This window comes from Bombina bombina, chromosome 6 (assembly GCF_027579735.1).
Source record: "Bombina bombina isolate aBomBom1 chromosome 6, aBomBom1.pri, whole genome shotgun sequence".
Lineage (NCBI taxonomy): Eukaryota > Metazoa > Chordata > Amphibia > Anura > Bombinatoridae > Bombina > Bombina bombina.
In genome coordinates this window covers 373,757,192-373,785,089 of record NC_069504.1, presented here as the reverse complement: position 1 = coordinate 373,785,089, position 27,898 = coordinate 373,757,192, and the positions used below count along the sequence as shown (strand labels likewise).

Here is a 27,898-nt window from a genome sequence, read left to right as displayed (position 1 = left end):
CGGATTAGGGGTTAATAGTTAAATAGCTAGTTTGCGTTGTGGGGCATGGCGGTTTAGAGGTTAATACATTTATTATAAATTGCAATGTGGGGGGGTGGCGGATAGAGGGATTTTGATGTGTCGGGTTAGATTTCAATGGTAAAAAAGTTCTCAAAGAGCACCTTTTTCCTGTTTTACACCTAGTTGAGCTGGGTGTAATTTTTGGTTCTGTATCGGCAGCCTCCGACAGTGTATTAACGGTTTGCATGGGCATTGGAAACCGGGTACGGGACACGATAATAATTTTGCCAGCCGGAGACCGGTTGCCGAAATTGAGTTATAATGGGCAGTTGAATAAGCTGTCTGAAGCAATATCATTTATCGACTGCTTTCAACAGTTTGCGAGTACACGCAAACCGAATTACGGCTTAATGGAAACAAGCTCAGAGTTGGTGCTGCTAATTTCTAAAGAGATTACAAAGCTGGAGCTACAGAGAATCACAATTGTCTTTCAACTAGATTCATTCACTCCTGAGCAGTTACAAGCAGTGATTACGGACTACCCTAAAGGTATCTGGCTGTACGAGGAAATAAAATAAAAAAGTAAAACTAGTGTGACACTAATTATACACTAGCACTGCCACAGGGACACATGGTTGTAAAGCAGCTGGGGATTCAGATACCAGTAGCCCCACCACAATGTTCCTGGTACTATGCAGAGAACGGTTACTTTTGCCCCTGTTACTCACCCAATTGATAAGTACATATCGGGCTAGCATTGCGTGAGGCTCCTTCACACTGCAGAAACCATACATCACCTTCTGATTCTCAAAATGACTGGCAAGGTCAGGTAACCCACCTCCTACATTACAAAATGAAAAAGTAAATGATGAAATTACAAGGTAAGGCTCAGGAAATCTATATAAAATCGCAGATAATGGCTGACCACCATACAAAGAGACATGGAAATCAAAATTTGTGATTTAGGTAGACTGTACAATATTTTAAAACACATTTTCCAATTTACTTTTACCATCAAATTTGACTTGTTCTCTTGGTATCCTTTCTAGACAATCTCAGGAGGGTGCACATGAATTTTGAAGCTCTAGAAACCTTCAGGAATGTAAACATTAAAAAAAAAAAAAAAAGGGAAATTTATGCTTACCTGATAAATTTATTTCTTTTACGATATGACGAGTCCACGGATTTCATCCTTACTTATGGGATATCACCTCCTGGTCAGCAGGAGGAGGCAAAGAGCACAACAGCAGAGCTGTATATATATATATAGCTCCTCCCTTCCCTCCCACTCCAGTCATTCGACCGAAGTTAAGAAGAGAAAGGAAAAGCCAAGGTGCAGAGGTGACTGAAGTTTAACAAAAATAAAGACCTGTCTTAGAAAATGACAGGGTGGGCCGTAGACTCGTCATATCGTAAAAGAAATAAATTTATCAGGTAAGCATAAATTTCCTTTTCTTTTACAAGATATGACTAGTCCACGGATTTCATCCTTACTTATGGGATACAATACCAAAGCTATAGGACACGGATGAAAAGGAGGGACAAGACAGGAACCTAAACGGAAGGCACCACTGCTTGAAGAACCTTTCTCCCAAAAACAGCCTCTGACAAGGCAAAAGTATAAAATTTGGAAAAAGTATGAAGAGACAACCAAGTTGCAGCCTTGCAAATCTGTTCAACAGAAGCATAATTTTTGAATGCCCACGAGGAAGGCACAGCCCTAGTAGAATGAGCAGTAATTTTTTTCAGGAGGCTGCTGTCCAGCAGTCTCATATGCAAAACGGATGATACTCTTCAGCCAAAAAGAAAGAGAGGTAACCGTAGCTTTCTGACCCCTACTTTTTCCAGAGAAAACAACAAATAATGAAGATGATTGACGAAATCCTTTAGTCGCTTGCAAGTAAAACTTCAGGGCACGGACCACATCCAAGTTATGTAAGAGACGCTCCTTCTTAGAAGAATGATTACGACACAATGAAGGAACAATAATTGCCTGATTAATATTTTTGTTGGAAACAACCTTAGGAAGAAAACCAGGTTTGGTACGTAACACTACCTTATCGGAATGAAAAATAAGGTAAGGAGAATCACATTGTAATGCAGAAAGCTCAGAAACTCTGCGAGCAGAAGAAATAGCAACCAAAAATAAAACTTTCCAAGATAATAATTTAATATCTATGGAATGCATAGGTTCAAACGGAACTCCTTGAAGAACCTTAAGAACTAAATTCAAACTGCAAGGAGGAGCAATAGGTCTAAACACAGGCCTGATTCTAGTCAGAGCCTGACAAAAAGATTGAACATCCGGAATATCTGCCAGACATTTTTGTAGCAATATAGATAAAGCAGAAATCTGTCCCTATAAGGAACTTGCTGATAACCCTTTCTCCAATCCTTCTTGGAGAAAAGATAAAATCCTAGGAATCCTAATCTTACTCCATGGAGTAGCCCTTGGATTCGCACCAATAAAGATATTTACGCCATATCTTATGGTAAATCTTTCTAGTAACAGGCTTACGTGCCTGGATCAAGGTATCAATGACCGAATCAGAGAACCCTCGCTAAGATAAAATCAAGCGTTCAATCTCCAAGCAGTCAGCTCCTCCTGTCTGCCCCATCTGAGAATCAGCGTGGCAAAGACGTCCGGATGAAGTTCCCATTCCCCCGGATGAAACGACTGTCTGCTCAAAAAATACGCTTCCCAGTTGTCCACTCCTGGGATGCAGATTGCTGACAGATAACAAGAGTGAGCCTCCGCCCACCGAATTATCTTGGCTACTTCTGTCATCGCTAAGGAACTCCTTGTTCCTCCCTGATGATTGATGTAAGCCACAGTCGTGATGTTGTCTGACTGAAATCGGATGAATTTGGCCGAAGCCAACTGAGGCCAAGCCTGAAGCGCATTGAATATTGCTCTCAGCTCCAGAATATCGAATGGAAGTAGAGACTCCGACCAAGTCCACACACCATCTACAGACAATCGTGAAAGAAGAAACCTTCCCCTTGGGAAGGAATTTTTGAACTCCAACTGATACCCTTGAAACACGATTTCCAATGTCCAGGGATCCTGAACGTCTCTTATCCAAGCCTTGACAAAGAGAGAAAGTCTGCCCCCTACCAGATCCGGTCCCGGATCAGGGGCCGCTCCTTCATGCTGTCTTGGAAGCAGCAGCGGGCTTCTTGGGCTGTTTACCCTTGTTCCAAGCCTGGTTGGGTCTCCAGGTGGGCTTGACTTGTGAATAATTCCCTTCCTGTTTAGCGGAAGAGGAAGGGGTGATTCCTTTGAAATTACGAAAGGAACAAAAATTACTCTGTCGTCTTTGTTTAGATGTTTTGTCCTGAGGGAGGAGATGACCCTTACCTCCCGTAATGTCAGAAATTATTTCTTTCAAATCAGGCCCGAATAGGGTCTTTCCCTTGAAAGGAATAGCTAAAAGCTTAGATTTAGAGGACACATCCGTAGACCAAGGTTTTAACCATAAAGCTCTTCGTGCTAAGATGGAGAATCCCAAACTCTTAGCAGCTAATTTGGTTATCTGAAAGGAAGCATCCGTAATAAAAGAATTAGCCAGCTTCAGCGCCTTAATTCTGTCCTGTATTTCCTCTAAAGAGGTCTCAGTTCTAAGAGACTCTTCTAGAGCGTCAAACCAAAAAGCAGCCGCAGTCGTCACTGTTACAGGGTAGAAATAGCTCCCTCCACTTTAGGGACCGTCTGCCAAGAGTCCTGAACAGTGTCAGTTATAGGGTACATTTTCTTAAAAATAACCCGGTCTTTCCCATTTCCTAGCAATAATCTCTGAGATTCTCTTAGGGACCGGAAAAACATCGGAGTAAGAAGGGACCTCTAAGTATTTGTCCATTTTACTCAATTTCAGTTTACACAATATAGTCACAGTCGTCCAGAGTCACCAAAACCTCTCGCAGTAAAAGCCGGAGGTGTTCAAGCTTAAATCTGAAGGACATGACGTCCGAATCTGTCGGGGGTAATGCACTTCCTGAGTCAGACAGTTCCCCCTCAGACAGGGCCTCCCTACCCCCCCAAATTCGGAGCCCTGGGAAGGTATATCAGAGATAGCCATTAAAGCATCAGAAGTCGCAGGGACCACATGGGTCTCTGGCCGGCTGCGTTTGCCTTGTAACACTGGCAACTTAGATAAAACTTCTGTAAGTGTGGATGACATAACTGCAGCCATATCCTGCAAAGTGAATGAAGTGGACGCGGTTGAGGAACACGGCGTCGCTTGGGTGGGCGTTAAAGGTTGTGACGCTTGGGGAGAAAGTTGCGGCATACCCTGAGTCTCATCAGTCTGAGAAGCATCCTTAGACATACTTGCATTAAAGAAAATTTGTTCTTTACATTGTAAAGCCCTCTCAGTACATGAGGGACAAAAAGTAATAGGGGGTTCCACATTGGCATCTAAACACATAGAACATGACAAACAAACCAGCAATACCAATATTGATCGTCTTACTTAATTAAAATTAATTTTGAAGCCAAAACTTATAGAACATTTTTGAAATAAAACAAGCCTACTGTGTCTTTAAAAAATAAAACCGCGATAATTTTTTTGCTCCGCAACAAAACTATGCAACAATAGGAAGCACTATAAAATCTTTTGTAAATATTACTCTGTTTGCCCAGTTCAGCTATGCATAAGGGTTTAACAAAAACTTTTGGCACTTGCACCTCGCTAAAGCTCTGCTGCTGCGCCTAACTGCCCCCATGAGACACTGAATACTCCGTGAACGGCGCTCCCAAGTCCGTTTGTGAAGTTGTATACACAAACTGACTTAGGCCACACCGGAGCCCAGAGACCTGCTGCCGATCGAGGATCTGGATGACAACTGCGCGGATAAGCGCGCAAAGCTAGGCCCCGCCCATCGTGGGCATAAATCAAGTTCCCAGCAAGGAAACCGCATGGGAAGAAAAAATGTCGGTTTAACCACAGAAAACATAATAAAGAGAACCGCCAATGTACCCCTCAAATAAAACACACTCCCCTGTCCAGTCATAAGTTTCACCACAGACAACATTAGAACCCTTGGGGAAGAATCCGCAATCTCCCAGCGTCAGCCCACAACACAGTATACCCACTGGGTAAAGCACGCATCAATTTACTGAAAAAAACACAGTTGATAGCACCCAATAGAGAGGGGAACCCCAGGCACACCATTCAAGATCACTGTGCATACTTATTACCCCTCCCCGGTATAGGGAATAAATGTCAGTCTGTTCTGATATATCTTAGTTTCCCCAGAAGCAAATGACTGAACATACCTCAATGCTGAGCGCAGCATAACATGGTCCCACACAATGAAGATGCTCTTGTCACCACCTTCAGTCGATCTGTGGGAACAAGCAGGGTCTTAGATAATGTTTGCTAACACCATCATCATCAGGGAAGCAAATAATATGTCTCCAATCCTTCTTGGGAGTCACTGAATGATGATTTCTGTCTACCCTGAGAAAAATAGTATTCACTGGTACCATTTAAAAATAAAAAACTCTTGATTGAAGAATCTAAACTAACACCTAACTTTACCTCTTCCTATCACTAACGCAGGCAAAGAGAATGACTGGGGTGGGAGGGAAGGGAGGAGCTATATATACAGCTCTGCTCCAATAAGAAAGGATGAAATCCGTTGACTCGTCAAAAGAAAAACTACTTTTTGGGTTGTAATACTGCACCACAATGTTTAAGACCTGTAGATCAATATCTGCTTAGTACTATTTATTATTTTATCTTGGAACTTGACAAATATGACTCGACAATAAGCAGCTGTCAGCCCTGCAACATTAATGCTCAGGACCTGGATCAAATAAAAATGATACCCTGTTTCTTTATATCCCCAGTGTGTGTACAGGGAAGGGAGAACTATGCACAGGGAAAGTGAAGTAGCTGCAAACTCAGATAAAGAGGATACAATAGAACTCTGTTGAAGGAGCATTTTTATGAGGGAGAAGAAGCACATCCCTGCTGCACATTCCTCACAAAGCATATTTTTTTTTACTAGAGTAAAAGCACTAAATGCTATACTTAAAGGGTCTAGGCACGTGACTTGCTGAGTTTGTGTCTGCTCCAAAGCTGTGTCATTTTTTTAAAGTTTTTTTAAAAAAAAGGTAGTCAAATAAGGCATTCTATAATCTCTATATATTATATAGATATTATAGAATTCCTTATTTTACTAACTTTTTATTTTTATTTTAAAACTTTAAAAAAATGACACAGCATTATAGTATATAAGATGTTTTTAACTTCAACTAAAGAGGACATTCTTTTTACAGGTCACAAGGAATCAGAGAGAAAATAAAATACATAGGAGGCCCTGAAAATGATGGGAACAAAAGGTTTGTCTGTGTCCCTTGGAAAAATAGGAAGAGATTAACAAGGAACAGCTTGATCAAATTTTGACTTAACCCACAGCACATTCTTGGAAGACCTAAGACTTAGAGAATACAAACTTGTAGAAACAAAGGTGTTAATAGCTAATAGCTGTCAGTAAATAAAGCACGCTGTTCAATATTCCAGGCCATGAATTCCAATAGCTTGCTGGATACACTGGAACAAATCCCACGCTGGTACACAGTGTAATATAAATGAGTGAAACAACTTACTCAGACTTCAATCACTGCTCCTCTGTGTGTGAAATTCTCTGTTAGCCGGGTTGCAGCGTCTGCAGCTGTCTATGCTCAGCTTACCTACTACTCCTCTCACGCCTGTCCCCTGCAAACCGCCTGGGAATCCTCAGTGATGAGTCAAAACGTACAAAAAAGGTGAGGCAAAGTGACAGGTAAAAATATGAACAACAATTTATTGATATAGGGTAAAAATCCAAACAGTCATATCGTAATTGAAAAAATAAGTACTAAGAACTGATGTAGCAGACCTCTGCTACACCGGTTCTTAGTACTTATTTTTTCCATTACGATATGACTGTTTGAATTTTTAACCTATATCAAATTGTTGTTAATATTTTTACCTGTCCCTTTGCCTGTACTGTAAATGATCCTATGGTAAGGAAGACCTTTTCTCATGAGATGCATAAAGGTTTGTTCTTTATCCCAAGGAAGAAAATGACCTTTCAGCACATGTTAAATCACTACTGAGAGCTTCCAAAGTATGCCTTAAATAGAATTATACCATAAATCAGGGGTTTCAAACTGGGATTAGTGTTGCCAAATCGATTAGTGTTGCCAAAGTATATAACATTAAAAGAACCTCAATACAGTTGCACTTGTATGGAGAATGGCCCGCGACTCAAATGACACCCCTGCCATAAAAAATAAGCAGTCGCTCAAGACGGAACTAAAACTCAAATCTTAAAAAAAAAAAAAAAAGAGAGAGAGAGAGAAAATAATAGACTTAGCAGTGGAACGCAAGGATTCCAAAGTGCTATTGCAGGAGACAGTAAACATGAAAGCGCTATTTTATACAAAGCTGTTGAGAAGAAGCAGGCAAAATAAATAAATCTCACAGGAAATCCAGCATGTCATGTACACAGTGGAAATGGTTGGACTACAAATAGAAACCTCAGTCAGATAACTCTTTTAAAAAGCTGCCTCAATAATACAGAGAAGTAATAGGTGCAGAAATATTTATCAAGTTTTCCAAAATAAGTGGATAAAAAAAGATCCAAGCCTACTATAGGAAAGTATTCCTAACCAGGCTAAAACCAGACCCAAAAAAGGAAGGCAAGCCACCATAGGGAAGGGAAATCCCCCAAACCTCTTTGTTAAGCGACTATAAAAGTCAAAATTAAAAACTTTCATGCAATTTTAAGCTCTAGTTTATGTATATGAAAAGATATTACAATACTAGCTATTAGGGGCACACTATATCCAATATCTATAATGACAAATCAAAAAACATAAATTATGCTTACCTGATAATTTCATTGCCATCGCGGGGAGGGGAGTCCAGGGCTTCATTCATTACTTTTGGGAAATAAGAACCTGGCCACCAGGAGGAGGCATAGGCACCTCAGCCAAAGGCTTAAATACCTCCCCCACTCCCCTCATACCCCAGTCATTCTGCCGAGGAAACAAGGAACAGTAGGAGAAATATCAGGGTATAAATGGTGCCAGAAGATAAATTAAATTTAGGTCCGCCCACCGGAGTTACGGGCTGGAGCCGTGGGCTCTCCTCCCCACGATGGAAATAAAATTTTCAGGTTAGCATAATTTATGTTTTCTATCTAAAGGGGAGGAAGAGTCCAAGCTTCATTCATTACTTTTGGGAAACATATACCCAAGCTTTAGAGGACACTGAATGAAACCGGTAGGGTAAAAAGGAAGACCCTAATCTGAGGGCACCACAGCCTGTAAAACCTCTCTCCCAAAAACAGCTTCCGCAGAAGGCCCAAGATGAAGCCACAGCTCTAGTTGAATGAGCCGTGATCCGCTGAGGAGGCTTATGTCCCGCTGTCTCATAGGCTGAATACCTGAATACACCGCAAAAAGAGATGTAGACTGTCTGAAATCCTGCGTAGCCTGTAGATAGAACTTTAAGGCCCGAACCACATCCAGATTATGAATTAACCTCTGCTTAGAAGAAGGGTTATGACACAGAGAAGGAACAATTTCCTGATTGATGTAATGGTTAGACACCACCTTGGGAAGAAAACCCAAACCGGTGCGAAGAACAGCCTTATCCACATGAAAAACCAGATAAGGAGGCTCGAATTGCAAAATCTTAATGTCAATAGAATGCATAGGCTCAAACGGAACCCTCTGCAATACCTTAAGGAACGAGTTTAAACTCCATGGGGGAGCAGACTGCCTAAAGACAGGTCTGATTCTAGACAGAGCCTGAACAAAAGACTAAATGTCATGAAGCTCAGCAAGTCTCCTGTGCAACATGACTGATAATGCCGAAATCTGACCCCTTAAGGAACTTGCGGCAAAACCCTTCTCCAAACCTTCTTGGAGAAAAGACAGAATCCTGGTTACCATTACCTTGTGCCAAGGATATACGTGTTACTCACACCAGGACAAGTAAGTCCTCCACACCTTATGGTAGATGCGACGAGTGACTGGCTTACTTCCCTGAATTAGAGTGTCAATCCCACTTTCAGAAAAACCTCTCTTGGCTAAGACTAAGCGTTCAATCTCCACGCAGTCAGCCTCAGAGAAACGAAATTTTGATGTTGAAAGGGACCCTGTTCAAGCAGATCCCTACGACAGGGTAACCTCCATGGTGGAGAGGATGACATCCCCCCAGATCCGCAAACCACGTCCTCCGTGGCCACGAAGGAGCAAACAGGATGGCTGAAGCTCGCTCCTGCTTGATGCGTGCCACTACACGAGGTAGAAGTCTCGACGCCATGAGAGGTATCTCCGGCATTCCCCATCTGAGACAAATCTCCACAAACAAATCTGGGTGAAGAGACCATTCCCCCGGATGGAAGGATTGCCTGCTGAGAAAATCTGCTTCCCAGTTGTCCACACCTGGAATGTGGATCTCTGAAAGTCAGCAGCTGTGGGACTCCACCCACTCCAAAATCCGAGACACCTCCCTCATTGCTAGGGAGCCCCTTGTTCTCCCCCTGGTGGTTGATGTAAGCCACCGAGGTAATGTTATCGGTCTGGAATCTGATTAAGCTGAATGACCCCAGAGGAGGCCACGCCCTCAGAGCATTGTAGATTGCTCGAAGTTCCAGAATATTGATGGGAAGGAGAGAGACTCCTCCCGGGTCCACTTTCCTTGTGCCAATCTGGCACCCCAAATCGCTCCTCATCCTGCCAGACTCGTGTCCGTGGTCACAATCTCCCAGGACGGTCTCAGGATGTCCCTAGGGACAGATGCTGCGGACGGATCCACCAAGATAGGGAGTCCCTGGTCCGAGCATCCATGGTTTTCCGCTGTGATAGATCTGAATGATTGCCGTTCCACTGTCTCAACATGCACAATTGAAGAGGTCCGAGATGGAACCTGGCGAAAGGGATGACGTCTATGCTGGAAACCATGAGCCCGATCATCTCCATACACTGAGCCACCAAGGGCTTGAGTAAGACTGAAGGGCCAGACAGGTGGACGCAATCTTCCTGCGTCGTTGATCTGTGAGGATTATTTTCATGGACAGAGTCTATTATCGTGCCCAGGAACTCCAACCCTGTTGCTGGGAACCAGGGAACTCTTTCCTGAGTTGATCTTCCAACCGTGAGATTGGAGCAATAAAAGAAGAGCCCTCGAATGATCCTCTGCCAGGCTAAACGACAGCGCCTGGACTAGGATGTCGTCCAAATAGGGCGCCACAGCAATGCCCCTGGATCTGGCCACTGCAAGAAGCGCCCCCAGAACCCTACGTGAAGACTCTCAGTGCCATCGCCAGGCCGAAGGGGAGGGCCACAAACTAAGTGTTGGCCCAGAAACGCAAATCTTAGGAACTTGAAGTGGTCCCTGCGAATTGGAACATGAAGTAAGCATCCTTCAAGTCTATTGTCATCATGAACTGCCCTTCTTGAACTAGGGGCAGAATAGATCTGATTGTTTCCTTTTTGAACAATGGAACAGCCAGAAACTTGTTGAAACACTTTAGGTCCAGAATCGGGCGGAATGTGCCCTCCTTATTTGGAACCACAAAAAGATATGAATAGTACCCTAGACCCCTCTCTACTTGGGGTATTGGTACGATAACACCTAGAGAGGAGAGATCCCTCACACATTATGGAAACGTCTCTTTATTTTCTGATCTTGACAGGTTTGACAGGAGGAATCTGCCCCTGGGCAGATGGGACCTGAATCCTATCCTGTAACCCTGTGCGACAACCTCCAGAACGTTCTGCAACCAGGCTTCGGAGAAGAGAGACAATGTGCCCCCTACTTGGTCCGGGGACAGGCCGGGGGCCGCCCCTTCATGCCGATTTTGTCTCGGTGGGCTTCTTGTTCTGCTTGTGCTTGTTCCAAGACTGAGCAGGCTTCCAAGTTCCCTTGGACTGATCCGCTTCCGTAGCAGGCTGCTGGCGCTGGGCCTTGTCCGCACGGAAGGCACGAAAAGTATATCCTTTGGGCTTAGCCTTCTTATCCTGCGGTAAGAAAGCTCCCTTGCCTCCCGTAATCGTAGATATGATTGAATCCAAAACCTGGACCGAACAGAATCTTTCCTTGAAAAGGCAGGGACAACAGCCTCGACTTAGAGGTCATGTCCGCAGACCAAGACTTTAGCCACAGAGCCCTGCAAGCTAAAACCGAGAATCCTGAAACCTTTGCGTTGAGGCGAATAATTTTCATATTGGCGTCACAAATGAAAGAATTGGCGACCTTCAACACCTTAATCTTATCCTGTATCTCGTTGATGGAAGTCTCTCTCTCGACCATATCACACAGGGATTCACACCAATATGTCGCAGCTCTGGCAAACGCGGCTCGAGAGGAATAGTTGTCCGCTTCGCGAGCGTAGAGATGGCACCATCCACCTTAGGGACAGTCCCTCAGAGCTCGAGCTGAGAGTCCGGAACAGGGAACAGTTTCTTAAGGGAAGGATGGGAAAAGGAAGAACCTAATCGCTCCCATTCATTCTTAATATTAGCCATCTTAACAGGAACCGGGAGGGTCTGAGGCACCACCCTGTCCTCATATACCTTATCAAGCTTAGGAATCGAAGGTTGCTCTGGAAGCTTCGGTTCCGGGACCTCCAGAGTAGCAAGCACTTGCTTCAGCAAAAAGCGCAAATTCTCAAACCTAAGCCTAAAGTCAGGCTCCTCCGCAGCCGGAGGATGAGATGACACGGACTCCGACCCAGAAGGAGTCTCCTCCGAAGAGTCGGAGTGGGCCTCATCATTGTATAACGCCTCTGATATTTCCATAGGTGTAGACAACCCCTGGGCCGGGCCGCCATGATAAGCCCTACGCTTGCGCTTAGCAGAACGTGGTAAGGCATGGATCACTTACGATACCACCATTTGCAGTTGATTCGCAAAACGTGACGACCAACGAATCTCTCCTGTAGGAGTAATGGTTTGACCCTGGGGCGCTGCATGTGCACTCGGAGATGAAAGCAGGGAACGCACCTCACGGGACGGGGAGCCCTCAGAGGTGGAAGGCTCAGTAGTACTAGACATCCCCTTAGTTTTAGATGTCCCAACTTTATCAAGGCATGTGGAACATAGTTGAGCAGGCTGATCTACAAGAACCTCCTCACAATAAACACAGGAATGAGACTTTTTTTAAAGAGGGAGTACCCTCTAAAGCGTCAGAGTCCTCCATAGCTTGCGCTTTTATTATGGACTAGACTAGCTTAAAAAACAGGCACCTTTATACCTCCAATGGCCAGGGGACTCACCACCTCCTATGACCCGGACTACAGAAACCGTTTTGTCTACTATGCCGCTGATCAACAGAGGAAGTGAAAACTCACACCCGGTCACCTGGGTTGCCTCGTAGGACCGCCCCTGCACTAAGGAGAAAACGTGCTAAAATCAGCCACGCAAATACTCCCGGAAGTGAACCTGAAGTTCCACCATTGCCAGAGCAACATCTCGCACATAACGCAGCAATAACACAAACAATATTATGTATAAACCCCCCTGTTCAATAATCCCCTCACTAGGAATATTAACCCTTGATTCCTTAAGATAAAAGGCGCCACACTGTGACCCTGTCTTCTGTGTTATCATTATGCATAAAAAATGAAACGATCTTACCAGAATCAATGCCGTGGAACAGGAACACGGCCCTTCAAGTGTGAGACAGGTAGAAGCATCGCTCCTGACATGGACTTGAGTGCAGAAAGCAGGCAGCGAAACTAGTCAACGTTCATTCCTTGTGGAGCTGTTAACATGAGTTGGGATGGTTTCGCAGAAAGACTCTCCCTCTATCTCCGGACTTTAACTTGCATCCAGGCTCTCACTGAGAGGCTGACAGGACTACTTAAAACTCCATAAGAGACTACTACGAATCTTCGGCACTTATCTGCCATCCTCCTGTGACGAAAGGCAAAGAATTACTGGGAATGAGAGGAGTGGGGGAGGTATTTAAACCTTTGGCTGGGGTGTCCGTGCCTCCTTCTGGTGGCCAGGTTCTTATTTCCCAAAAGTAATGAATGAAGCCGTGGACTCTCCTCCCCTTTAGATGGAAATAGTGTTGGAATATAACATAATAATAGTATTAAAGGGATACTAAACCCAATTTTTTTCTTTAAAGATTCAGATAGAGTATGCAATTTTAAGCAACTTTCTAATTACTCCTATTATAAATTTTTTACTTCGTACTCGTTCTAGCTTTATTTAAAAAGCAGGAATGTAAAGCTTAGGAGCCGGCCCATTTTAGGTTTAGCATCTAAGCTTTAAATTCCTGCTTTTTAAATAAAGATAGCAAGAGAACAAAGAGCTTAAGCTTAAAGGGACTGTCAAGTCCCAAACAAACTTTCATGTTTCAAATTGAGCATGTAATTTTAAACAACTTTCCAATTTACTTTTATCACCAATTTTGCTTTGTTCTCTTGGTATTCTTAGTTGAAGGCTAAACCTAGGAAGGCTCACATGATAATTTCTAAGTCCTTGAAGTCCGCCTCTTATCACGTTTTTTTTATTTGTTTTTCACAACAGAGGAGAGCTAGTTCATGTAAGCCATATAGATAACATTGTGATCACGCCCGTGGATTGTGACAGACACTGCACTAATTGGCTAAAATGCAAGTCAATAGATAATAACTAAAAGTCATGTGATCAGGGGGCTGTCAGAAGATGCTTAGATACAAGTTAATCACAGAGGTAAAAAGTATATTAATATAACAGTGTTGGTTACGCAAAACTGGGGAATTGGTAATAAAGGGATTAACTATCTTTTAAAACAACAACAACAACAATTCTGGTGTTGACTGTCCCTTTAAATCTGCATTCTCTATCCGAATCATTAAAGAAAAAAATGTTGGTTTAGTATACTATTAAAGTGAAGGTAAACTTTGATGAATGAAAGCCCGTTTTTTAAAAAATACTATTAAAAACAGGGGCACTTTCATTCATCAAAGTTTAGAAGGCAGCCGTTTTGATTAAAAACGTAACTTTGGTTTTTTTTTCACAGTCAGAGCAGCTTCTCCCACCCGGAGATCCTCTCTTCACCTGTGATCAATGACTAATCCAGCTTCCTCCAATCACTGCATGGCCTCAGGCAATGACTACCCTGAGGGGGAAGCTGCTCTGGCTGTACAAAGAAGAGAGGTAAGCTTTTAATCAAAACGGCTGCTTTGTAAACTTTGGTGAATAAAAGTGCCCGTTTTTAATAGTATTTTTTAAAAACGGGCTTTCATTCATCAAAGTTTAAAGGGACAGTCTACACCAGAATTTTTATTGTTTTAAAAGATAGATAATCCCTTTATTACCCATTTCCCAGTTTTGCATAACCAACACATTTATATTAATATACTTTTAACCTCTGTGATTATCTTGTATCTAAGCCTCTGCAAACTGCCCCTTTTTTCAGTTCTTTTGACAGACTTGCAGTCTAGCCAATCAGTGCCTGCTCCCAGATAACTTCTCATGCACGAACACAGTGTTATCTATATGAAATACGTGAACTAACACCCTCTAGTGGTGAAAAACTGTTAAAATGCAATCTGAAAGAGGTGGGCTTCAAGGTCTAAGAAATTAGCATATGAACCTCCTAGGTTAAGCTTTCAACTAAGAATACCAAGAGAACAAAGCAAAATTGGTGATAAAAGTTAATTGGAAAATTGTTTAAAATGACATGCTCTATCTGAATCATGAAAGTTTATTTTGGCCTAGACTGTCCCTTTAACTTTACTTTAACTGATTTTAAAGAAGAGCAACAATGTAACAACTAGTGTCCAACTTTGTTTCAACTGTATGTCCAAATATTTCTTCTAAAAGTGAAAGTCAATCCTAGCTTTGTACAAACGCTAGGATTGACTATTGAAATAAATAAATGGGACTTTCATTCATGAAGTACAAGATACTTCATGTAGAAATCTCCTTTATTTGTTTCAACCGATCGCCGTTTTTAGCTGCTACAGCAGCCCACGGCTAAAACATTTTTTGCTATGAAGTGATGTGGGCGCCAAGCGGAATTACCGCATGGCTATTGGGCCGTGGGCTGCTGTAACAGCTAAGAACGGCGATCGGTTGCAAAAAATAAAAGGAGCTTTTTACATGAAGTATCTTATACTTCATGAATGAAAGTCCCCTTTATTTGTTTCACTAGTCAATCCTAGCATTTGTACAACGCAAGGATTGACTTTCACTTTAAGATAAATCATCCACTTCCATGCTGAAATATACAGACAGAAGGCGCCTCCTAGTGTAGCACTGTGACATATAGCTCAAATCTTCTCGAACATATGTAAAAGAAAATGTAATCACAAAGCTGGCAGCACTCAATTGTATTAATTCAGGCAGACTAGGATCTCAGTGTCCCAGCTCACAGACTCCAGATTAGGGTGAACAATTCAAACCGTTATCTCACAGAAAAAACAAATTATGCTTACCAGATCATTTCCTTTCCTTCTGTATGAGGAGAGTCCACGGCTTCAATTATTACTTGTGGGAATACAGAACCTGGCCACCAGGAGGAGGCAAAGACACCCCAGCCAAATGCTTAAATACCTCCCCCACTTCCCTTATATCCCAGTCATTCTGTCAAGGGAACAAGGAACAGTAGGAGAAATGTCAGGGTATAAAGGGTGCCAGAAGAATAAACAAAAATGTAGGTCCGCCCAATGGAGAAAAACGGGCGGGGGCTGTGGACTCTCCTCATACAGAAGGAAAGGAAATTATCTGGTAAGCATAATTTATGTTTTCCTTCTTAATATGAAGAGAGTCCACGGCTTTATTCATTACATGTGGGAAACATATACCCAACCTCTAGAGGACACTGAATGAAAACGGGAGGTTAAAAGAGAAATAAGTAGTGATGCACCGAAATGGAAATTCTGGACCGAAACTGAATCCGAAAATCTGGGATGCACTTGGCCGAAAACTGAAACTGATACCGAAAATGTATTTTTTCAAATTATTTTCAAATTATTTTTTTTATTTATTTTTTTTGTATAATTAGAGCCAATAAAAAAAGCCCACACTTTTATTGAAAGTAACACACTAAAATTGGACAAAAATATCTTATAACAATAATATGCTACACAATAGTTTTACCAAGAAAGAAAAAAAAAACAGGCAAAAAATGCCATTTTCGACCAAAATGTTTCTGCTACCAAAATTTTGGTGCATCCCTACTTAAAACAATTATAAATATCAATATACTGTATTATTCTTCATTTAGTTCTATGTAACATAATCATATTTAACAGGTTTTTTTTTTTAACAATTATCCAAATAAAGTATAATCCTAGAAAACTCATTATATGCAGAACAGTAAGTGAAGTAATAAACTTAAACAGCAGCTCTAGGCTAGCATCAAATTTGAAATATGCTACACAATAATTTTACCGAAACTAACATGCAAGAAAACCGAAATAGCCAAAAATGCCATTTTCGGCCAAAACTTTCTGCGGCCGAAATTTCGGTGCATCCCTAGAAATAAGGGACCCTTATTCTGCGGGTACCACAGTCTGTGAAACCTTTCTCCCAAAAGCTGCTTCAGCCAAAGCAAAAACATCAAATTTGTAAAATTTTGAAAAGGTATGTAAGGACGACCAGGTAGCCGCCCTACAAATATGCTCCATAGAAGCCTCATTCTTAAAAGTCCAAGATGAAGCCACAGCCGTAATCCTCTGAGGCGGCTTATGTCCCGCTGTTTCATATACCAAGCGAATAATACTCCTCAACTTAAAGGATAAGGAAGTGGAAGAGGCCTTCTGCCCTCTACACTTCCCAGAAAAGACAACAAACAAGGAAGAGGTCTGACTAAAATTCTTCGTAGCTTGAAGATAAAATTTCAACGCCCGAACCACATCCAAATTATGAAGTAACCGTTCCTTCAGCGAAGAATTGGGACACAAGGAAGGAACCACAATCTCCTGATTGATGTTACGATCAGAAACCACCTTAGGAAGAAACCCCAACCCAGTACGAAGAACAGCCTTATCAGCATGAAAAACTAAGTAAGGGGGCTCACATTGGAAGGCCACCCATCTCAGAGACTCTGCGTGCCGAAGCAATAGCCAGTAGAAAAAGAACCTTCCAAGACAGTAACTTGATGTCAATCGCATGCATAGGCTCAAACTGAGCCCTCTGCAAAAAACTTTAAGAACTAGATTTAAACTCCAAGGAAGAGCGGTAGGTAAAAAAAAAAAAAAAGAAAAAAAAAAAAAAGTCATGATTCTAGACAGAGCCTGAACAAAAGACTGTATATCAGGAAGCTCAGCGAGCCTCTTGTGCAATAACACAGATCGAGCCGAAATCTGTCCCTTTAGGGAACTTGTAGAAAGGCCCTTCTCCATACCATCCAGGAGAAAGGAAAGAATCTTGGAAACCTTGACCTTATGCCAGGGGAATCTACGCTCTTCACACCAGAATAAGTAGGTCCTCCCCACCTTATGATAGATGAGACGAGTGACCGGCTTTAGAGCCTGAATGAGAGTATCAATCACTCTCTCAGAAAAACCTCTCTTGGCAAGAACTAAGCGTTCAATCTCCACGCAGTCAGCCTCAGATAATCTAAATTTTGATGAACAAAAAGGACACTGTTCCAGCAGATCCCTGTGACATGGTAACCTCCATGGAGTAGATGAGGACATGCCCGCCAGGTCCGCGAACCACATCCTTCGCGGCCACAACGGTGCAATTCAATTAGTATTGTCGAAGTTTGCTCCTGCTTGATGCAGGCCACTACACGAGGGAGAAGTGGTAACGGTGGAAAGATGTAAACTAGACTGAACCTCCAAGGCACTGCTAATGCATCTATTAGCCCTGTCTGAGGATATCTGGACCGCGACCCGTATCTGGGTAGCTTGGAATTGAGTCGGGAAGCCATAAGATCTATCTCCGACGTCACCCATCTGTTGCAAATCTTTGCAAACACCTCGGGATGGAGAGACCATTCCCCCAGGATGAAAGGATTGTCTGCTGAGAAAATCCGCTTCCCAGCTTCCTCTCGAGTCCACAAGCCCTTTGCCTTCCTAGCACCCCAAACAACTCCCCATCCTGATAGACTTGCGTCCGTAGTCAATCTCCCAGGATGGTCTCAAGAAGGATGTCCCTTGGAACAGTTGATCTGGACAGAGCCACCAAGAGAGAGATTCTCTAGACCGGTTGTCCAGAGAAATCCAGCAACCGCCGCTGTCAGTTGAAATAAAAATCCCATGTGCTGAAACATCTCTCTCAACAGAGTTTCTAGCTGCTTATCCATGGGCTCTTTAATCAAGGAACTATCCTCAAGCGGGATATTAGTGAGCTTAGCAAGCATGGAGATCGCGCCATCCACCTTAGGGACAGAACCCCACAACTCTAATTGAGAGTCCGGAACCGGGAATAATTTCTAAAGGAAGAAGGAGAAAAGGATGAACCAAGTCTTTCCCAGTCATTCCTAATAATATTCGCCATCTTTATGGGAACCGGGAAAGTCTATGATACAACCCTGTCCTCGTAGGCCTTATCTAGTTTAGGAATACAAGGTTCCTCAGGTAATTTTGGTTCTGGAACCTATAAAGTAACCAAAACTTCCTTTAATAGAAAGCACAAGTGTTCAATCCTAAATCTAAAGTCTGGTTCCTCCCCAGCTGGAGGCTGGCAGATTCCGACCCAGAAAGAGCATCCTCATCATCAGATAGTCTGGTATCAGATAAGTCCAATAAGTTAGTAGATGACCCCTGGGAAGGATAACAGTATTTGAGCTTTCGCTTAGCTGGGCGAGGTAAAGCACTGAAGGCCGCAGACACTGCCATTTGTAGCCGTTTAGCAAAGTCTGGCGGTAAAAGGGCCCATCCAGGAGTATGATTAGCAGTGCAATGGGAAGCACCATGTGTAATAGGAGATGACAGCAGGGAACTCACCTCACGGGACGGAGACTCCTCAGAGGTGGACGGCTCAGTGGTACTAAACATATTTGTTTTCTTACATAAAATTACTTTATCAAGGCATGTGGAACATAATTGAGCAGGCGGATATACCGTAGCCTCCTCACAATATAGACATGTATTAGATTTAGGTAAAGAGGGAGAACCCTCCAACGTATCAGAGTCCTCCATAGCTTACAATTGAGAAATGGACTATAGAAAAAGATAAATGGCACCTTTATACCCCCAATGGCTGGAGCACTCACCACCTCCTATGACCCAGGCCCCACAGAGAAACCGCTTAGTCTCCAGTAAACCGCAAGGTCAGGAAAGAGGAAATCAGTGTGTCCACACCCGGTCACGTGGTGTGCCATGCAGGACTGCCCCTGCTACAGGAAAAAGCGCGCCAAACCTAACAAGTTGCACAGCTAACCAAAAACAAAAGTAAAAATCTGTACGTTCCAACAGTTGCCTGAACCTCATCTTACACATGTTGCAGCATAAAACATAATAAAGTAAATTATGCGATAAATCCCCCCTGTTCAATAATCCCCTTCCGGAGATATTAACCCTTGCTTCCATACAGATAAAAGGAGTCAAACTGTGACCCCGTCTTCTTGCGTTATCATGTGTGTATAAAAATGAAACAATCTCACCGGAATCTCTGCCGTGGAACAGGCACATAGCCTCTTAAGTTTGACAGTCTTGTAGCATCGCTCCTGACATGGACTTGAGTGATAGAAGCAGGCAGTGAAACTCATCAACACTGATTGCTTAGGAGCTGTTAATACGAGTCTGGATGGGTTTGCAGAAAGACTCTCCCTGCATCTCCAGACCCTAACATTCGTCAATGCTCTCACTAAGAGGTTGACAAGACTACTTAAAACTCCAGTCCCCATACTACCCTCCATAAGAAACTATTCCGTATCCTCTGACACTTCTCTGCCAACCTCCTGTGACGAAAGGCAAAGAATGTCTGGGATATGAGGGAAATGGGGGAGGTATTTAAGCCTTTGGCTGGGGTGTCTTTGCCTCCTCCTGGTGGCCAGGTTCTGTATCCCCAAAAGTAATGAATGAATGAAGCCGTGGACTCTCCTCATATTAAGAAGAAAGTTTACTTTTGAAGTGGGCGGTGGAGCGCGGTGCATTTCAATTTCATATCTATATTGAAAAGTACGTTATAGCGCATCTTCATTACAACTGATGAATTAAACTCCTTCTAAAATATCACTAGCATTTCGGATCTGATTTTAAAAAGGGGAGAGTTTACCACACATCTATCAAGTAGGTTACATACTGATTATAACTTAAGTTAACACTTTCATGTCAAATCTTGAACGCAACTTGACAATGCATATAGCTATCCTTATTACAAACCCCATATCCTAATTACATTTTGTAAATACAAATACATATCGTCCCGGATGAGAGAAAATCAGCATGGTCATTGGTGTCTATTATTATTGTTTAAAAAGATATATAATCCCTTTATTACCCAGTTTTGCATAATTAACACGGTTACATTAAAGGGATAGTAAACACCAAAAATGTTATTGTTTGAAAAGAAAGATAATCCCTTCATTTACCATTCTCCAGTTCTGCATAACCAACACTGTTACAGAAATATACTTTTTACCTCTGTAATTACCTTGTATCTAAGCTTCTGCAGACTGCCTCCTTACCTCAGATCTTTTGACAGACTTGCATTTCAGGCAATTAGTGCTGACTCTTAAATAATTTCACATGCATGAACACAGTGTTATCTATATGAAACACATGAAAACAGAATTTATGTTTACCTGATAAATTACTTTCTCCAACGGTGTGTCCGGTCCACGGCGTCATCCTTACTTGTGGGATATTCTCTTCCCCAACAGGAAATGGCAAAGAGCCCAGCAAAGCTGGTCACATGATCCCTCCTAGGCTCCGCCTACCCCAGTCATTCGACCGACGTTAAGGAGGAATATTTGCATAGGAGAAACCATATGGTACCGTGGTGACTGTAGTTAAAGAAAACAAATTATCAGACCTGATTAAAAAAACCAGGGCGGGCCGTGGACCGGACACACCGTTGGAGAAAGTAATTTATCAGGTAAACATAAATTCTGTTTTCTCCAACATAGGTGTGTCCGGTCCACGGCGTCATCCTTACTTGTGGGAACCAATACCAAAGCTTTAGGACACGGATGAAGGGAGGGAGCAAATCAGGTCACCTAAATGGAAGGCACCACGGTTTGCAAAACCTTTCTCCCAAAAATAGCCTCAGAAGAAGCAAAAGTATCAAACTCTAAGCCATCTCCGTGGAGATGTTGCCTGTACAACGGCAAAGAGAATGACTGGGGTAGGCGGAGCCTAGGAGGGATCATGTGACCAGCTTTGCTGGGCTCTTTGCCATTTCCTGTTGGGGAAGAGAATATCCCACAAGTAAGGATGACGCCGTGGACCGGACACACCTATGTTGGAGAAATAACGCCCTCTAGCTTTGAAAAACTGTCAAATGCATTTAGATTAGAGGCGGCCTTCAAGGGCTTAGAAATTAGCATATGAGCTTACCTAGGTTTAGCTTTCAACTAAGAATAACAAAAGAACAAAGCAAATTTGATGATAATAGTAAATTAGAAAGTTGTTTAAAATGACATGTCCTATCTGAATCATGAAAGTTTAATTTGGACTTTACTATCCCTTTAATATACTTTTTATTACTCTCTTACCCACAACCCCCAGTCATTCGACCGAAGGGAAATCGAGAAAAAGGAGTAACACAAGGTGTAGAGGTGCCTGAGGTTATAGTTAAAAGAACAGTCTTAAAATAAAGGGTAGGGCTGTGGACTCACCATATCCGGAAAGAAATTTATAAGGAAGCATAAATTTAGTTTTTCTTTCCTAAGATATGGTGAGTCCATGGCTTGAGTGATTACTGTTGGGAACCAATACCAAAGCTAGAGGACACAGATAAATAGGGAGGGACAAGAAAGGCAGTCCTAAACAGAAGGCACCACCACTTGAAGAACCTTTCTCCCAAAAGAAGCCTCAGCCGAGGCAAAAGTATCAAATTTGTAAAAAGAAAACAGAATTTATGTTTACCTGATAAATTACTTTCTCCAACGGTGTGTCCGGTCCACGGCGTCATCCTTACTTGTGGGATATTCTCTTCCCCAACAGGAAATGGCAAAGAGCCCAGCAAAGCTGGTCACATGATCCCTCCTAGGCTCCGCCTACCCCAGTCATTCGACCGACGTTAAGGAGGAATATTTGCATAGGAGAAACCATATGGTACCGTGGTGACTGTAGTTAAAGAAAATAAATTATCAGACCTGATTAAAAAAAAAAAAACCAGGGCGGGCCGTGGACCGGACACACCGTTGGAGAAAGTAATTTATCAGGTAAACATAAATTCTGTTTTCTCCAACATAGGTGTGTCCGGTCCACGGCGTCATCCTTACTTGTGGGAACCAATACCAAAGCTTTAGGACACGGATGAAGGGAGGGAGCAAATCAGGTCACCTAAATGGAAGGCACCACGGTTTGCAAAACCTTTCTCCCAAAAATAGCCTCAGAAGAAGCAAAAGTATCAAACTTGTAAAATTTGGTAAAAGTGTGCAGTGAAGACCAAGTCGCTGCCCTACATATCTGATCAACAGAAGCCTCGTTCTTGAAGGCCCATGTGGAAGCCACAGCCCTAGTGGAATGAGCTGTGATTCTTTCGGGAGGCTGCCGTCCGGCAGTCTCGTAAGCCAATCTGATGATGCTTTTAATCCAAAAAGAGAGAGAGGTAGAAGTTGCTTTTTGACCTCTCCTTTTACCGGAATAAACAACAAACAAGGAAGAAGTTTGTCTAAAATCCTTTGTAGCTTCTAAATAGAATTTTAGAGCGCGAACAACATCCAAATTGTGCAACAAACGTTCCTTCTTTGAAACTGGTTTCGGACACAGAGAAGGTACGATAATCTCCTGGTTAATGTTTTTGTTAGAAACAACTTTTGGAAGAAAACCAGGTTTAGTACGTAAAACCACCTTATCTGCATGGAACACCAGATAAGGAGGAGACCACTGCAGAGCAGATAATTCTGAAACTCTTCTAGCAGAAGAAATTGCAACTAAAAACAAAACTTTCCAAGATAATAACTTAATATCAACGGAATGTAAGGGTTCAAACGGAACCCCCTGAAGAACTGAAAGAACTAAATTGAGACTCCAAGGAGGGGTCAAAGGTTTGTAAACAGGCTTAATTCTAACCAGAGCCTGAACAAAGGCTTGAACATCTGGCACAGCTGCCAGCTTTTTGTGAAGTAACACAGACAAGGCAGAAATCTGTCCCTTCAGGGAACTTGCAGATAATCCTTTTTCCAATCCTTCTTGAAGGAAGGATAGAATCTTAGGAATCTTAACCTTGTCCCAAGGGAATCCTTTAGATTCACACCAACAGATATATTTTTTCCAAATTTTGTGGTAAATCTTTCTAGTTACAGGCTTTCTGGCCTGAACAAGAGTATCGATAACAGAATCTGAGAACCCTCGCTTCGATAAGATCAAGCGTTCAATCTCCAAGCAGTCAGCTGGAGTGAAACCAGGTTCGGATGTTCAAACGGACCCTGAACAAGAAGGTCTCGTCTCAAAGGTAGCTTCCAAGGTGGAGCCGATGACATATTCACCAGATCTGCATACCAAGTCCTGCGTGGCCACGCAGGAGCTATCAAGATCACCGACGCCCTCTCCTGATTGATCCTGGCTACCAGCCTGGGGATGAGAGGAAACGGCGGGAACACATTAGCTAGTTTGAAGGTCCAAGGTGCTACTAGTGCATCCACTAGAGCCGCCTTGGGATCCCTGGATCTGGACCCGTAGCAAGGAACTTTGAAGTTCTGACGAGAGGCCATCAGATCCATGTCTGGAATGCCCCACAGCTGAGTGACTTGGGCAAAGATTTCCGGATGGAGTTCCCACTCCCCCGGATGCAATGTCTGACGACTCAGAAAATCCGCTTCCCAATTTTCCACTCCTGGGATGTGGATAGCGGACAGGTGGCAGGAGTGAGACTCCGCCCATAGAATGATTTTGGTCACTTCTTCCATCGCTAGGGAACTCCTTGTTCCCCCCTGATGGTTGATGTACGCAACAGTTGTCATGTTGTCTGATTGAAACCGTATGAACTTGGCCCTCGCTAGCTGAGGCCAAGCCTTGAGAGCATTGAATATCGCTCTCAGTTCCAGAATATTTATCGGTAGAAGAGATTCTTCCCGAGACCAAAGACCCTGAGCTTTCAGGGATCCCCAGACCGCGCCCCAGCCCATCAGACTGGCGTCGGTCGTGACAATGACCCACTCTGGTCTGCGGAATGTCATCCCTTGTGACAGGTTGTCCAGGGACAGCCACCAACGGAGTGAGTCTCTGGTCCTCTGATTTACTTGTATCTTCGGAGACAAGTCTGTATAATCCCCATTCCACTGACTGAGCATGCACAGTTGTAATGGTCTTAGATGAATGCGCGCAAAAGGAACTATGTCCATTGCCGCTACCATCAACCCGATCACTTCCATGCACTGAGCTATGGAAGGGAGAGGAACGGAATGAAGTATCCGACAAGAGTCTAGAAGCCTTGTTTTTCTGGCCTCTGTCAGAAATATCCTCATTTCTAAGGAGTCTATTATTGTTCCCAAGAAGAGAACCCTTGTTGACGGAGATAGAGAACTCTTTTCCACGTTCACTTTCCATCCGTGAGATCTGAGAAAGGCCAGGACTATGTCCGTGTGAGCCTTTGCTTGAGGAAGGGACGACGCTTGAATCAGAATGTCGTCCAAATAAGGTACTACAGCAATGCCCCTTGGTCTTAGCACAGCTAGAAGGGACCCTAGTACCTTTGTGAAAATCCTTGGAGCAGTGGCTAATCCGAAAGGAAGCGCCACGAACTGGTAATGCTTGTCCAGGAATGCGAACCTTAGGAACCGATGATGTTCCTTGTGGATAGGAATATGTAGATACGCATCCTTTAAATCCACCGTGGTCATGAATTGACCTTCCTGGATGGAAGGAAGAATAGTTCGAATGGTTTCCATCTTGAACGATGGAACCTTGAGAAACTTGTTTAAGATCTTGAGATCTAAGATTGGTCTGAACGTTCCCTCTTTTTTGGGAACTATGAACAGATTGGAGTAGAACCCCATCCCTTGTTCTCTTAATGGAACAGGATGAATCACTCCCATTTTTAACAGGTCTTCTACACAATGTAAGAATGCCTGTCTTTTTATGTGGTCTGAAGACAACTGAGACCTGTGGAACCTCCCCCTTGGGGGAAGCCCCTTGAATTCCAGAAGATAACCTTGGGAGACTATTTCTAGCGCCCAAGGATCCAGAACATCTCTTGCCCAAGCCTGGGCGAAGAGAGAGAGTCTGCCCCCCACCAGATCCGGTCCCGGATCGGGGGCCAACATTTCATGCTGTCTTGGTAGCAGTGGCAGGTTTCTTGGCCTGCTTTCCCTTGTTCCAGCCTTGCATTGGTCTCCAAGCTGGCTTGGCTTGAGAAGTATTACCCTCTTGCTTAGAGGACGTAGCACTTTGGGCTGGTCCGTTTCTACGAAAGGGACGAAAATTAGGTTTATTTTTTGCCTTGAAAGGCCGATCCTGAGGAAGGGCGTGGCCCTTACCCCCAGTGATATCAGAGATAATCTCTTTCAAGTCAGGGCCAAACAGCGTTTTCCCCTTGAAAGGAATGTTAAGTAGCTTGTTCTTGGAAGACGCATCAGCCGACCAAGATTTCAACCAAAGCGCTCTGCGCGCCACAATAGCAAACCCAGAATTCTTAGCCGCTAACCTAGCCAATTGCAAAGTGGCGTCTAGGGTAAAAGAATTAGCCAATTTGAGAGCATTGATTCTGTCCATAATCTCCTCATAAGGAGGAGAATCACTATCGACCGCCTTTATCAGCTCATCGAACCAGAAACATGCGGCTGTAGCGACAGGGACAACGCATGAAATTGGTTGTAGAAGGTAACCCTGCTGAACAAACATCTTTTTAAGCAAACCTTCTAATTTTTTATCCATAGGATCTTTGAAAGCACAACTATCCTCTATGGGTATAGTGGTGCGTTTGTTTAAAGTGGAAACCGCTCCCTCGACCTTGGGGACTGTCTGCCATAAGTCCTTTCTGGGGTCGACCATAGGAAACAATTTTTTAAATATGGGGGGAGGGACGAAAGGAATACCGGGCCTTTCCCATTCTTTATTAACAATGTCCGCCACCCGCTTGGGTATAGGAAAAGCTTCTGGGAGCCCCGGCACCTCTAGGAACTTGTCCATTTTACATAGTTTCTCTGGGATGACCAACTTGTCACAATCATCCAGAGTGGATAATACCTCCTTAAGCAGAATGCGGAGATGTTCCAACTTAAATTTAAATGTAATCACATCAGGTTCAGCATGTTGAGAAATGTTCCCTGAATCAGTAATTTCTCCCTCAGACAAAACCTCCCTGGCCCCATCAGACTGGGTTAGGGGCCCTTCAGAAACATTATTATCAGCGTCGTCATGCTCTTCAGTATCTAAAACAGAGCAGTCGCGCTTACGCTGATAAGTGTTCATTTTGGCTAAAATGTTTTTGACAGAATTATCCATTACAGCCGTTAATTGTTGCATAGTAAGGAGTATTGGCGCGCTAGATGTACTAGGGGCCTCCTGAGTGGGCAAGACTCGTGTAGACGAAGGAGGGAATGATGCAGTACCATGCTTACTCCCCTCACTTGAGGAATCATCTTGGGCATCATTGTCATTGTCACATAAATCACATTTATTTAAATGAATAGGAATTCTGGCTTCCCCACATTCAGAACACAGTCTATCTGGTAGTTCAGACATGTTAAACAGGCATAAACTTGATAACAAAGTACAAAAAACGTTTTAAAATAAAACCGTTACTGTCACTTTAAATTTTAAACTGAACACACTTTATTACTGCAATTGCGAAAAAACATGAAGGAATTGTTCAAAATTCACCAAATTTTCACCACAGTGTCTTAAAGCCTTAAAAGTATTGCACACCAAATTTGGAAGCTTTAACCCTTAAAATAACGGAACCGGAGCCGTTTTGAACTTTAACCCCTTTACAGTCCCTGGTATCTGCTTTGCTGAGACCCAACCAAGCCCAAAGGGGAATACGATACCAAATGACGCCTTCAGAAAGTCTTTTCTAAGTATCAGAGCTCCTCTCACATGCGACTGCATGCCATGCCTCTCAAAAACAAGTGCGCAACACCGGCGCGAAAATGAGGCTCTGCCTATGCTTTGGGAAAGCCCCTAAAGAATAAGGTGTCTAAAACAGTGCCTGCCGATATTATTATATCAAAATACCCAAATAAAATGATTCCTCAAGGCTAAATATGTGTTAATAATGAATCGATTTAGCCCAGAAAAAGTCTACAGTCTTAATAAGCCCTTGTGAAGCCCTTATTTACGATCGTAATAAACATGGCTTACCGGATCCCATAGGGAAAATGACAGCTTCCAGCATTACATCGTCTTGTTAGAATGTGTCATACCTCAAGCAGCAAGAGACTGCTCACTGTTCCCCCAACTGAAGTTAATTGCTCTCAACAGTCCTGTGTGGAACAGCCATGGATTTTAGTGACGGTTGCTAAAATCATTTTCCTCATACAAACAGAAATCTTCATCTCTTTTCTGTTTCTGAGTAAATAGTACATACCAGCACTATTTCAAAATAACAAACTCTTGATTGAATAATAAAAACTACAGTTAAACACTAAAAAACTCTAAGCCATCTCCGTGGAGATGTTGCCTGTACAACGGCAAAGAGAATGACTGGGGTAGGCGGAGCCTAGGAGGGATCATGTGACCAGCTTTGCTGGGCTCTTTGCCATTTCCTGTTGGGGAAGAGAATATCCCACAAGTAAGGATGACGCCGTGGACCGGACACACCTATGTTGGAGAAAGTAGTAGCAGTAGCTTTCTGACCTTTACGTTTCCGAGATAAACAGACAGGGCA

General features: G+C 43.1%; 1 protein-coding gene across 2 annotated transcripts in view; it reads right to left on the bottom strand.

Moving 5' to 3' along the window:
- Positions 1-27,898, bottom strand: part of DBN1 (drebrin 1) — a 335,364-nt gene that overhangs the window by 133,906 nt on the left and 173,560 nt on the right. The window contains exon 3 of one of the 2 annotated variants that reach the window (XM_053717068.1): positions 729-841. In XM_053717068.1, coding sequence (XP_053573043.1) covers positions 729-841 — 113 coding nt within the window. Of the gene's footprint in view, positions 1-728; positions 842-27,898 lie in introns of those variants that run through there. The other variant, XM_053717067.1, reaches the window with a different exon arrangement.